The 12,347-nt window shown below is 38.3% G+C and overlaps 1 protein-coding gene across 2 annotated transcripts in view; it reads right to left on the bottom strand.

Moving 5' to 3' along the window:
* MAGT1 (magnesium transporter 1) overlaps positions 1-12,347 on the bottom strand; it is a 51,086-nt gene that overhangs the window by 26,501 nt on the left and 12,238 nt on the right. For both annotated transcript variants that reach the window (XM_027608602.1, XM_027608603.1), the window contains one exon: positions 8,876-8,993. In XM_027608602.1, the coding sequence (XP_027464403.1) occupies positions 8,876-8,993 (118 nt within the window). The remainder of the gene's footprint in view (positions 1-8,875; positions 8,994-12,347) is intronic.

Genomic DNA, 12,347 nt, shown 5'->3' with positions numbered 1-12,347 from the left:
TAAGCAGAGGAAAAAAGAGAGAGACAGACCAAGAAACAGACTCTTAACAGTAGAGAACAAACTGATGGTTGCCAAAGGGGAGGTGGGTGGGGGGATGGGTGAAACAGGTGATGGTGATTAAGGAGTACACTTGTGGTGAGCATTGTATGATGTAAGGAATTGCTGAATCACTATACTGTACACCTGAAACTAATATAACACTGTATGTTAACTATATTAGAATTAAAATAAAATTTAAAAATCAATTAATGCAATCTATCATAACAATAGGCTAAAAAAAGAATCATATTATCTTATCAATAGATACAGGAAAAGCATTTGACAAAATCCAAACCTATCCATGATAAAATCTCTCAGTAAACTAGGATTAGAGGCGAGCTTCCTCAACTTGATAAAGAATGTCTACAAAAATCCTACAGCTAACATTACACTTAATGATGAGAAACTCAAAGGTTTCCTACTAAGATCAGGTACAAGAATGGTCTTTGTCACCAATCCTTTTCAATATCATCCTAGAAGTTCTAGCTAATGCAATAAAATAAAAAGGAAATAAAAGGCATATACATTGGGAAGGAAGGGGAAAAAAAGCTGTCTTTGTTCATGGATGACATGATTATCTATGTAAAAGATCCAAAAGAATTAACCAAAATAACTCCTGTAACTAAGAAGCAATTATACCAAGGTGGCAGGATACAAATTCAATATACAAAAGTCAATTGCTTTCATACATACCAGCACTGAACAAGAGAAATTTGAAATAAAAAACAATACCACTGACATTAGCATCCCCCCCCAGTGAAATATTTAAGTATAAATCTAACAAAATAAGTACAAGATCAATATGAGGAAAACTAACAAAACTCCGATGAAAGAAATCAAAGAACTAGCGAGGGACGCCTGGGTGGCTCAGTTGGTTAAGTGGCTGCCTTGGGCTCAGGTCATGACCCCATTGGTCCTGGGATCGAGTCCTGCACTGGGCTCCTTGCTCACCGGGGAGCCTGCTTCTCCCTCTGCCTACTCTGCCTGCCACTCCCCCTGCTTGTGCTCTCTCTCTCTCTCTGACAAATAAATAAAATATTAAAAAAAAAGAACTAGTGAAATGGAGAGATATTTCATGTTCAAGGATAGGAAGACTCAATACTGTTACGATGTCTTCCCAGCTTCATCTATAGTTTCAATGCAGCCCAGTCAAAATCCCAGCAAGTAATTTTATGGATATTGACAAACTGATTCTAATGTTTACACTGAGAGGAAAAAGACTCAGAATAACCAACACAATATTGAAGGACAGCAAAACTGGATAACTGTCACTACCCAGGTTCAAGCTATGGTAATCAAGAGAGTGTGGTATTGGCCAAAAAACAGACAAATATATTAACGGCACAAACAGAAAACCCAGAAATAACCCACATAAATATAGTCAACTGATCTTTGACAAAAAAAGAAAAGGCAATTAATGGAGAAAGGGGGGCGCCTTGGTGGCTCAGTCAGTTAAGCATTGGACTCTTGGTTTTGGCTCAGGTCATGATCTCACGGGTCATGAGATTGAGCCCCATGTCAGGTACCACACTCAGTGGGGAGACTGCTTGAAGATTCTCTCCCTCTGCCCTTCCCCCCACTCACTCACTCTCTCTCTTCTCTAAAAATAAATAAATTAAAAAAATAAAAATAAATGGAGAAAGGACAGTCTTTTCAACAAATGGTGTTAAAACAACTGGACACCCATGAGCTAAAATAAATAAATAAATAACCCGCCTAACCTAGACACAGACCTTATACTTTTCACAAAAATTAATTCAAAATGGATCACAGACCTAAATGTAAAAGGAAAAAATATAAAACTCCTAGGAGGAAACATAGGAGAAAACCTAGATGACCATGGATATACTGATGACTTCTTAGATACAATACCAAAGACTTGATCCATGATAGAAATAACTGATAAGTAGTACTTCCTTAAAATTAAAAACTTCTGCTTGGTGAAAAACAAAGTCAAGACAGTGAGATGACAAGCCACAGACAAAGAGAAAAAATTTGCAATACACACATCTGATAAATGACTGTTCTCTAAGATATGCAAATAACTCTTAAAATTCAACAATAAGAGAACAAATGAGCTGATTAAAAAATGGGCCAAAGACCTAACAAACATCTCATTAAAGAAGATGTACGAATGGTAAATAAGCTTTTGAAAATGTTCCCTAAGAAGGAAACAATCAATAAAATTAAGAGGCAGCCTATGGAGTAAGAGAAGATACTTGCAAATAACATTATCTGATAAAGGGTTAGTATCCAAAATTGATAAAGAACTTCTCAAACTCAACACCCCAAAAAACAAATAATCCAGTTAAGAAATGAATAGACATTTTCCCACAGAAGACATCCAGATGAAAAAATGTTGAACATCACTCATCATCAGGGAAATACAAATCAAAACCATGATGAGATTACCACCTTATACCCGTCAGAATGGCTAATATTAACATCACAAGAAAAACAGGTGTTGGCAAGGATGTGGAGAAAGGGGAACCCTCTTACACTGTTGGTGGGAATGCAAACTGGTGCAGCCACTCTGGAAAACAGCATGGGGGTTCATCAAAAACTTAAAAATAGAACTACCCTATGACCCAGCAATTGCACTACCAGATTTACCCAAAGGATACAAAGTACAGATTTGAAGGGGTACATGCACCCCGATGTTTAGAGCAGCATTACCAACAATAGCAAAACATGCAAAGAACCCAAATGTCCATCAACTGATGAATAGATAAAGAAGACGTGGTATATACACAATGGAATATTACTCAGCCATCAAAAAGCATGAAATCTTGTCATTTGCAATAATGTGGATAAAGCTAGGGCTGTATTATGCTAAACAAAATAAGTCAGAGAAAGACAAATACCATATGATTTCCCTCCTATATGGAGTTTAAGAAACAAAACACATGAACATATGGGAAGGGGGAAAAAGAGTGAAACAAACCATAAGAGACTCTTAATGATAGAAAATAAACTGAGGGTTCATGGAGGGAGGAGGGTGGGGGATGGGCTGGATGGGTGATGGGCATTAAGGAGGGCACTTGTTATGAGGAGCATTAGGTATTGTATATAAGTGATGAATCACTGAATTCTACTCCTGAAACCAATATTTCACTGTATGTTAAGTAGAAATTAGAAATTTGAAAAAAAAAAAGTCTTCTTTACCTATTTAAAGAAAAAAAAGAGAAGATGCTCTACATGATGTGTCATCAGGGAAATGCAAATTAAAACAATAGTAAGATACCACTACATGACTATTACAATGGCCAAAATGCAGAATACTGACAACACCAAATACTGATGAATATGTGAAGTAACGGAGACCCTCATTTATTGCTCTTGGAAATGAAAAATGATACAGCCAGGTTGGAAGATTATTTGGCAGGTTCTTAACAAAACTAAACATACTCTTACCTTATGATCCAGCAATCACACTCCTTGATATTTACCCAAAGGAGCTGGAAACTTATGTCTGCACAAAAATCAACATATGGATGTTTATGAGGAGTTGTATTCATAATTGCTAAAATGTGGAGGCAATCAAGATGTCTTTCAATACATGAAATGTATAAAGAAACTGTGGTACATCCAGACAATAGAATATTATTCAGCACTACAAAGAAATGAGCTATCAAGTCATGAAAAGACATGGAGAAACTTTAAGTACTATTAGTAAGTGAAAGAAGTCAACCTGAAAATTCTACATACTGTATGATTCTAACTATATGACATTCTGGAAAAGGCAAAACATGTAAATGGTAAAAACTTCAGTGGTTACCAAGGGTTGGGGGAGGGATGAATTGGCAGAGTATGGAGGATTATTAGGACAGTGAAAATACTCTTTATGATACCATACTGATGGATACTTATCATTACATATTTGTCTAAGCCAAGAGAATATACAAGAACGAGAGTGAATACTGATATAAACTATACACTTTTGGTCATTATGATGTGTCAATACAAGTTCATCAACTGTAACAAATGTACTACTCTGGTGGGGAATGCTGATAATGGGAAAGGCTACCCATGTGTGGGGGCAAGGGGTATAAGGGAAATCTCCACATCTGTCCCGGAATTCTTCCATGAACCTTAGTTGCTCTAAAAAAATCTTAATTTTAAAAAATACAGGTGCAAGGGACACCTGGGTGGCTCAGTCAGTTAAGCATCTGCCTTTGGCTCAGGTTGTGATCTCAGGGTCCTGGAATGGAGCCCTGCATCGGGTTCCCTGCTCAGCGGGGAGCCTGCTTCTCCCTCTCCCTCTGCCTGCCACTCCCCCTGCTTGTGCTCTCTCTCTCTCTCTCTGTCAAATAAATAAAATCTTTTTAAAAAGCTGTAAAAAAAAATACAGGTGTGAGAAGTCATGACTGATAGAGCCAATGGGTATGGGATGCAGAACACAGGAAAAGGTTAAGCTTTGAACGAGATTTTCCACTAAGTCAGGAAACAAGAGGGCAGACAGGTACCTAGTTCTACTAAGAACTACAATGTGGCATAATGGTGGGATTCACACTGTGATTTAAAAATTTACTTGACTAATGATGTATTGTATGGTGACTAACATAATAAAATTAAAAAAATAAAAATAAAGTTACTTGATAAACTGTAGAGTTAAAACTGGTTAAAATGGTAACATTTGTATTATACGTTGTTTAAAATAATAAAAAAATATAAAACCTTCTTGATTACTACCCATCTTCTATATTCTAATAGGTTAGCATTGACCATTACATTTCATAGCTAGCTCAAGTTCAGATTTATTTCACTAACTACTCTAGATCTCATATAAGTCCTATTTAAAACTTCTTGTTGCCAGGGGCGCCTGGGTGGCTCAGTTGTTAAGCGTCTGCCTTCAGCTCAGGTCATGATCCCAGAGTTCTGGGATCGAGCCCTGCGTCAGGCTCCCTGCTCTGTGGGAAGCCTACTTCTCCCTCTCCCACTCCCCCTGCTTGTATTCCCTCTCTCGCTGTCTCTCTCTGTCAAATAAATAAATAAAATCTTTAGAAAAGAAAAAGAAAAAACTTCATGTGGCCAGGAGTTAAGATGACAGAGGAGTAGGGAACCCTAATTTCATCTGGTTCCTGGAATTCAGCTCAATAGTTAACAAATCATTCTAAACACCACAGAAATCAACCAGAGAATTGAGAAAAAAATTGCTGTAATTCTACAAATAGGAAAGAGACCACTTTTTGTAAGGCAGATGAGGAGACGTGAATCCAGGGCGATATATTGGAAGATAAAACCAAGGAGAGGAGGGAGCTGCCTTAATCCAGCTACCAGAAAGTATTATAAGCAGAGGAGGGCAAAATCGTAACTTTTAGAAGTTTGCTCCAGTGGGGAACATCCCTGCCTTAAAGGTGCTCAAATGGTGAAGCGGGGCAGAATCCCAGATGGGAAAGGGTGGTCTCAGGATTCCTAGGGTCACAAAAAGAATGGGGGTACCTGACTGTGACAGAGTTCCCAGGCATCAGAGCAAGGAAGCCGGCTGCAAACAGCAAGCCTAGGAGTCGGCTTTCTTTTCTTTTCTTTTTTTTATTCTAAGATTTTATTTATTTATTTGAGAGAGAGAGAGAGAGAGACCGCACAAGCAGAGGCAGCTGCAGGCAGAGGGAGAAGCAGGCTCCCCACTGAGCAAGGAGCCCGATGCAGCACTTGATCCCAGGACCCTGGGATCATGACCTGAGCCGAAGGCAGATTCCTAAGGGACTGAGCCACCCAGGTATCCCAAGGAGGCGGCTTTCTGCTCGATGTTGCCATAAACCACGAACCACTGCAGAACCACTGCACGGTCAGGTAACTGCTCTCCAGGAAAGGGCCCAGCAAAAGGCAGAAGCATGCCAAGATGCCCCTCCTTCCCCTGGGAGGAACGGCACGGATCTGCACCACAGGAGTCTGTAAAGTTTGGAGACTCAAAACAGGGTCGTGTACCTGAGAGTAAAACACTCAGTCATAAGCTGAATGAATACAGAGTTCAGACAGAACCAGGGAAACGAGTGATTGACTGATTTTCTGTGAGGGCTCACTGAAGAATGGGAGGTGCGAACGTTCAGCTCCAGGGCTACAGATCGGGGTGCTGCAATTTTTATCCCCCCATCGGTGATGAAAGCCTTCAGGGAGCAAAACAGCGCCACATAGTACAATCTGGGAGCCGCTTACATTGAGACAGGCCCCCTCGCAAGGGAGGGACACTTCTACCACAAGAACACCTGAGAATCAGTGCAACAGGCCCCTCCCCCAGAAGACCAACAGGAACAACCAGCTAACACCAAGGTTACCGATCATAGAGAATTGCAAAACTTCAGCTCTAGAGAAAACAGTATATAGCATTAGTGGGTTTTTTTTTTAATTCTTTAGTCTTTCAGTTCTATTATTGTTTTCAGCTATTTCCTTTTTTAATCAATTCTTTTTTAAGTCTTTAATTTTTATGTTTATATTTACATTATGTATACATATTTTATTTTTGGTTTCCTTTCATTGTATTTTATTTTTGTATATATATGTTTTTCTTTCTTTCCTAATTTGGGACCTAGTTTTGTTTTTTTTTAATACACAAACCAAAATACACCCAGGATCTAATTTATTGTTTTGTTCTGTTTTACTTCATTTCATTTTTTCTTATTTTGTTTTGTTTCTGTTTACTTCTGTTTTTTTTTAAGATTTTATTTATTTATTTATTTGAGAGAGAGAATGAGATAGAGAGAGAGAGAGCACGAGATCCAAGAGGGTCAGAGGGAGAAGCAGACTCCCCGCCGAGCAGGGAGCCTGATGCGGCACTCGATCCCAGGACTCCAGGACCATGACCCGAGCCGAAGGCAGCTGCTCAACCAACTGAGCCTCCCAGGCGCCCTCTGATTTGTTTTGTTTGTATTTTTCTGGTGTTGTTTTTGCTATTTTTGACTTTGCTCTCTCTTTCATCTAACCTTTTCTGGACATAATGACAAGACAGAGAAACTCACCCCAAAAGAAAGAACATGAGGCAGTACTCACTATCAGGGATTTAATCAGTACGGATATAAGTAAGATGTCAGAACTAGAATGCATAACGATTATAATGATACTAGTTGGGCTTGAAAAAAGCGTAGGAGAATCCCTTACTGAAGAAATAAAAGAACTAAAATCTAATCAGGCCAAAATAAAAATGCTATTCCTGAGATGCAGTCAAAAATGGAAGCTCTAACTGCAAAGGATAAACAAGGCAGAAGAGTCAGTGATATAGAAGACAAAATGATGGAAAATAAGGAACCTGAGAAAAAGAGAGAAAAAACAACTACTGGATCACAAAGGGAGGATTCGAGAAATCAGCGATACCATAAAGCAAAGTAACAGGGGTCCCAGAAGAGGGGGGGGGGGGGGGAGAGAGAGAGAGAAAGAGGGAGGGAGGGAGAGAGGGAGGGAGAGAGCAGAGGGAGAGAGGGGAGGGAGAGGGAGGGAGGGAGGCAGGGAAAGAGAGGGGGGCAGAAGGTTTATTTGAACAAATTATAGCTGAGAACTTCCCTAATCTGGGGAAGGAAACAAGCATTCAAGTCCAGGAGGCACAGAGAACACCCCTCAAAAATCAATAAAAATAGATCAGTACAGTGGCACCTGGGTGGCTCAGTCGTTAAACGTCTGCCTTTGGCTCAGGTCATGATCCTAGGGTCCTGGGATGGAGTCCCACATCAGGCTCCCTGCTCCGCGGGAAGCCTGCTTCTCCCTCTCCCACTCCCCCTGCTTGTGCCCCTCTCTCGCTGTCTCTCTGTCAAATAAATAAAATCTTTTAAAAAAATAAATAAATAAAAATGGGCAGAGAACCTGAATAGACATTTTTCCAAAGAAGACATACAGATGGCCAATAGATACATGAAAAGATGCTCAACATCACTAATCATCAGAGAAAGGCAAATCAAAACTATAATGAGATATCACCTCACACCTGTCAGGATGGCTCAAATAAAAAAGACAAGAAATAACAAGTGTTGGTGAAGATGTGGATAAAAGAGAACCCTTGTGCAATGTTGGTGGAAATGTAAATTGGTGCAACCAGTATGGAAAACAGTATGAAGCTTCCTCAAAACATTAAAAATGGAAATATCACATGATCCAGGAATTGCACTATTGAGTATTTACCTAAAGAAAATGAAAACACTAGCTAGAAAGGATATATGCATTCCTATTTATTGCAGAGACATCTATAATAGCCAAAATATAAAAGCAACCCACATGTCCATCGATAGATTAATGGACAGAAAAGATATGACATGTATGCATGTATGTACACACGTACACACACACACACACACACACACACACACTACTCAGCCATAAAAAATAATGAAATTTTGCCATTTATGACAACATGGGTGGACCTAGAGGGTATTATGCTAAGCGAAGTAAGTTCAGACAGAGGACAAATACCATATGATATCACTTATATGTGGAATCTAAAAAACACACCCACAAACAGACCCAGAAATACAGAGAACAAACGTGGGTAGTTGCCAGAGGGAAGGGCGGATATGCAAAATAGGTGAAGGGGATTAAGAGGAACAAACTTCTGGTTATAAAATAAGTAAGTCACAGAAATGTAAACTATAGCACAGGGTATACAATCAATAATATTGTAATAACCTTGTGTGGTAATGGATGGTGACTACCCTTATCATGTTGAGCACTAAGTAATGTATGGAACTGTCAAATCACTGTTGTACACCTGAAAGCAATATAACATTATATACCCAGTATACTTAGATAACAATGAATATATAAATAAAACTTCTTGTGGCTATTGAAAAAGATATATTCCATTTTATCTATAGTTAACTTATCCTTACTTAATAAAATAAGCCAAAGATCTTACCATCTGAAATACATCAGAGCCTTCATCAAAATCCACCATAGCAAAAAATATCCTGTTGGTAAATGCACTGGAGTATCGCCAGGAGTTTGCCAGGATCTGGAATTCTTCATCAGCTTGCCTGGATACAATCAGATTTGTGAAGATAACATATAAAACACTTTTAAAAGCAATCTAATTTATCAGCAGTAAAACAGAGCCAAAGAGGGGCACCTGGGTGGCTCAGTTGGTTAAGCGACTGCCTTCGGCTCAGGTCATGATCCTGGAGTCCCAGGATCGAGTCCCGCATCAGGCTCCCTGCTCAGCAGAAGTCTGCTTCTCCCTCTGACCCTCCTCCCTCTCATGCTCTCTCTCTATCATTCTCTCTGTCTCTCAATAAATAAATAAAAATCTTTAAAAAAAAAAAACAGAAACAAAGAAGCAATAGCAGTTTTTCCAATGGGGGAAATATTTTGAGAGATAGAGAGATAGAGACAGAGAGGGAGAGAGAGAGAGAAAGAAACACCAGTCAGGTTCTGCTGACAGGGTTAGAACCTTGGAAAATACTGCCATTGTTTTGGCATAAAAGAAGCCTTATCCTAAGTGTTGGGGATTTCAACAGAAAGTAGTTACTTGACTCAGCTTCACACTTTGTGCTTGTTTCTTATCTCAAAGCTCTTTAAGTAGTCATTGGAAAAATCCAGCTAACTGTCTGTACAACAATTTTTAATACCCTAAATTTCTTTTAAGTGTTCAAAGACAAGGTTGAAGTATTTTCAGAGAAAGTAGACTATAACAGTAACCCATTTTATAAATCTAACATATAACATGCTATTATTTAGTAAATAAAAATACAGTCAGATGAATTATTAGGGTGAAAGATAAGAAGAATCTAGGGAATTGAGATTAACTGAAACCTCAAGTCATGTTTGACTTTTCCCTTATTGCCCATATGCTTTCAGTTTCCAAGATGTAATAATTCTTCATTTGTGATTATCTTTTAACTCCAACCCTTTCCATTTATTTTTATTGCTATCAGCTAAAGGCAGATGTTTAATATCTGACATTAGAATATTAAAATACTGACTCTAGTTTCTCCTCTTCCAATCATTCTTATGCTGCAATATACATGTCTTCTTAAATCACTACTTTTCTGAAACTTCTACTCTTCTCTGAAGCCATTGTTGTTTTTCTACTACCTTTGGAACAGTCTCCACCCTTTTTCACTGGTTATTCAAGGTTCTTTATCATCCAGTTCCAATAAGGCATCTAACTTTTACGTAGCCTTACTACGAATCAATATAAAACAGGATCTCGGGCGCCTGGGTGGCTCAGTTGGTTGAGCGACTGCCTTCGGCTCAGGTCATGATCCTGGAGTCCCAGGATCGAGTCCCACATCGGGCTCCCTGCTCAGCAGGGAGTCTGCTTCTCCCTCTGGCCCTCTTCCCTCTCGTGCTTTCTATCTCTCATTCTCTCTCTCTCTCAAATAAATAAATAAAATCTTTAAAAAAAATATATAGAACAGGATCTCTTAATTCCGGCATTTTATTTACCACCATCTCTGTACCCTTGCACACATCTTTACTTCTAACCAAAACATTCTACTTCTATCTAAATCTGATCCATCTGTCCAGCCCTAATACAAATCCTTTCTTCTCCATTAGACCAACCCTAATCTTCCTGTTATATGTCCTCCCTGAAATTTTATAGTATTTATTATGCACATAACCCACTTGGTACTTAGTTATAAATTGTCTTATATTGCCAGCTAAATTTTCACGTGTGGAACTCATTTCCCCAGCCATATGATAAGGGTAGGCCATCTTATACTTCTCATCCTGATAGCACCAAATATATAGTATTATACACATTGCTGTTAATTTTTATTTTTTGAATGAGCTTAGGAAAATGCAAGCTAATTTTAAATTCGGTCTTATAGAAAGTAAGATACTAATAAAAACTTAGGTTAATAAGAATGTATTTAATTTGCATTTAGTACAGAATTATGAAGGAGTTTGTGTTTGTTCCTTAAAATTTTTGTATACTCCTGATTGCTGAGTGAAATGACTAAATTAAAAGTGATTCTAGATTTTAAGTTTATGCATAATTAATACCTACTATCCAGCATATGTACTCAAAAATAAGTACTCTGGGATCAAATACCTTGACTATTTCCTACCTCTGAGGGGAAAATCCTTTAAGAAAAGTTAGTAAGTCTTGGGGTAACGTAATGCATATTCTAAAAAAAAAATTGTCTAATCCTTCACATGGACCCACAGGCTGTCAGAACTTGGAAAGCCTTCAAGATTTTACTAAATTAGTTCTTCATTGGGTAGCTCTGTCATTTTATTTAATGTGAATTCCCAGATCACACATATTGATCTAAAAATATAAGTTAATGGGGCGCCTGGGTGGCTCGGTTGGTTAAGCAACTGCCTTCGGCTCAGGTCATGATCCTGGAGTCCCGGGATCGAGTCCTGCATCGGGTTCCCTGCTCAGCACGGAGTCTGCTTCTCCCTCTGACCCTCTTCCCTCTCGTGCTCTCTATCTCTCATTCTCTCTCTCTCAAATAAATAAATAAAATCTTTAAAAAATATATAAGTTAAAAAAATACCAAAAAGGAAAAGCTATTCTGTTTTTTAGTACCCACTATTTTAAATTTTGTTTTAAAGAAATATAGTCCTGGGATACATGGGTGGCTCAGTTGGTTAAGCATCTGCCTTCGGCTCAGGTCATGATCCCAGAGTCCTGGGATCGAGTCCCATATTGGGCTCCTTGCTCAGTGGGGAGCCTGCTTCTCCCTCTGCCTGCCACTTCTCCCTCTGCCTGCCTCTTCTCCCTCTGCCTGCCGCTTCCTCTGCTTGTGCTCACTCTTGCACTCTGACGAATAAAAAAAAAAAAAAAATCTTTAAAAAATAAAATAAAATAAAGAAATATAGTCCTTTTGTTTAAAGAAATATCAATCTTTGTTCCTAAGATTACTCAGAAACAGTAAAATAAAATCAAACCATTGTTCGATGAAAGTTTAAGTGAGATTAGTCTCCATTTCCAAGGTTTTCAATCACTACAAAATAATCTAGAAAAAAGAAAACATCTCTAAATCATACATCTTTATTTTCTAAAAATGTTCTCCTGTAATTCCAAATTTGGATGTAGCTACCATTATTGCATTAATAATTATCTCTAGCTTTGCATAGACCAGTTAAAAGATTTTGGAACCTATTTCTTCATAAATGAGAGAATATTTGCTTTACTTACCTTCTGGGGTTGTATAAAATAAGAGTATGAAACTGAAAGCACTTACAAATAATAAAATACTACATTAATCCTACTGGCATACATTTATATAAATTGATACCAATTTATATGATGATTATTCAGTTTTTAAGTTATTCCTATCATGGCTACCACAATACCCCGACTAATGTGGGAAACCAAGAATGACTGTAAAAAAGGGCAGTATGTGTTACTACAGACATTCTAAGTAAGATATATT

The sequence above is a fragment of the Zalophus californianus genome, chromosome X (genome assembly GCF_009762305.2).
Source record: "Zalophus californianus isolate mZalCal1 chromosome X, mZalCal1.pri.v2, whole genome shotgun sequence".
NCBI lineage: Eukaryota > Metazoa > Chordata > Mammalia > Carnivora > Otariidae > Zalophus > Zalophus californianus.
Note: the sequence above shows the minus strand (reverse complement) of the source record. Positions and strands in the feature narration are given on the sequence as shown.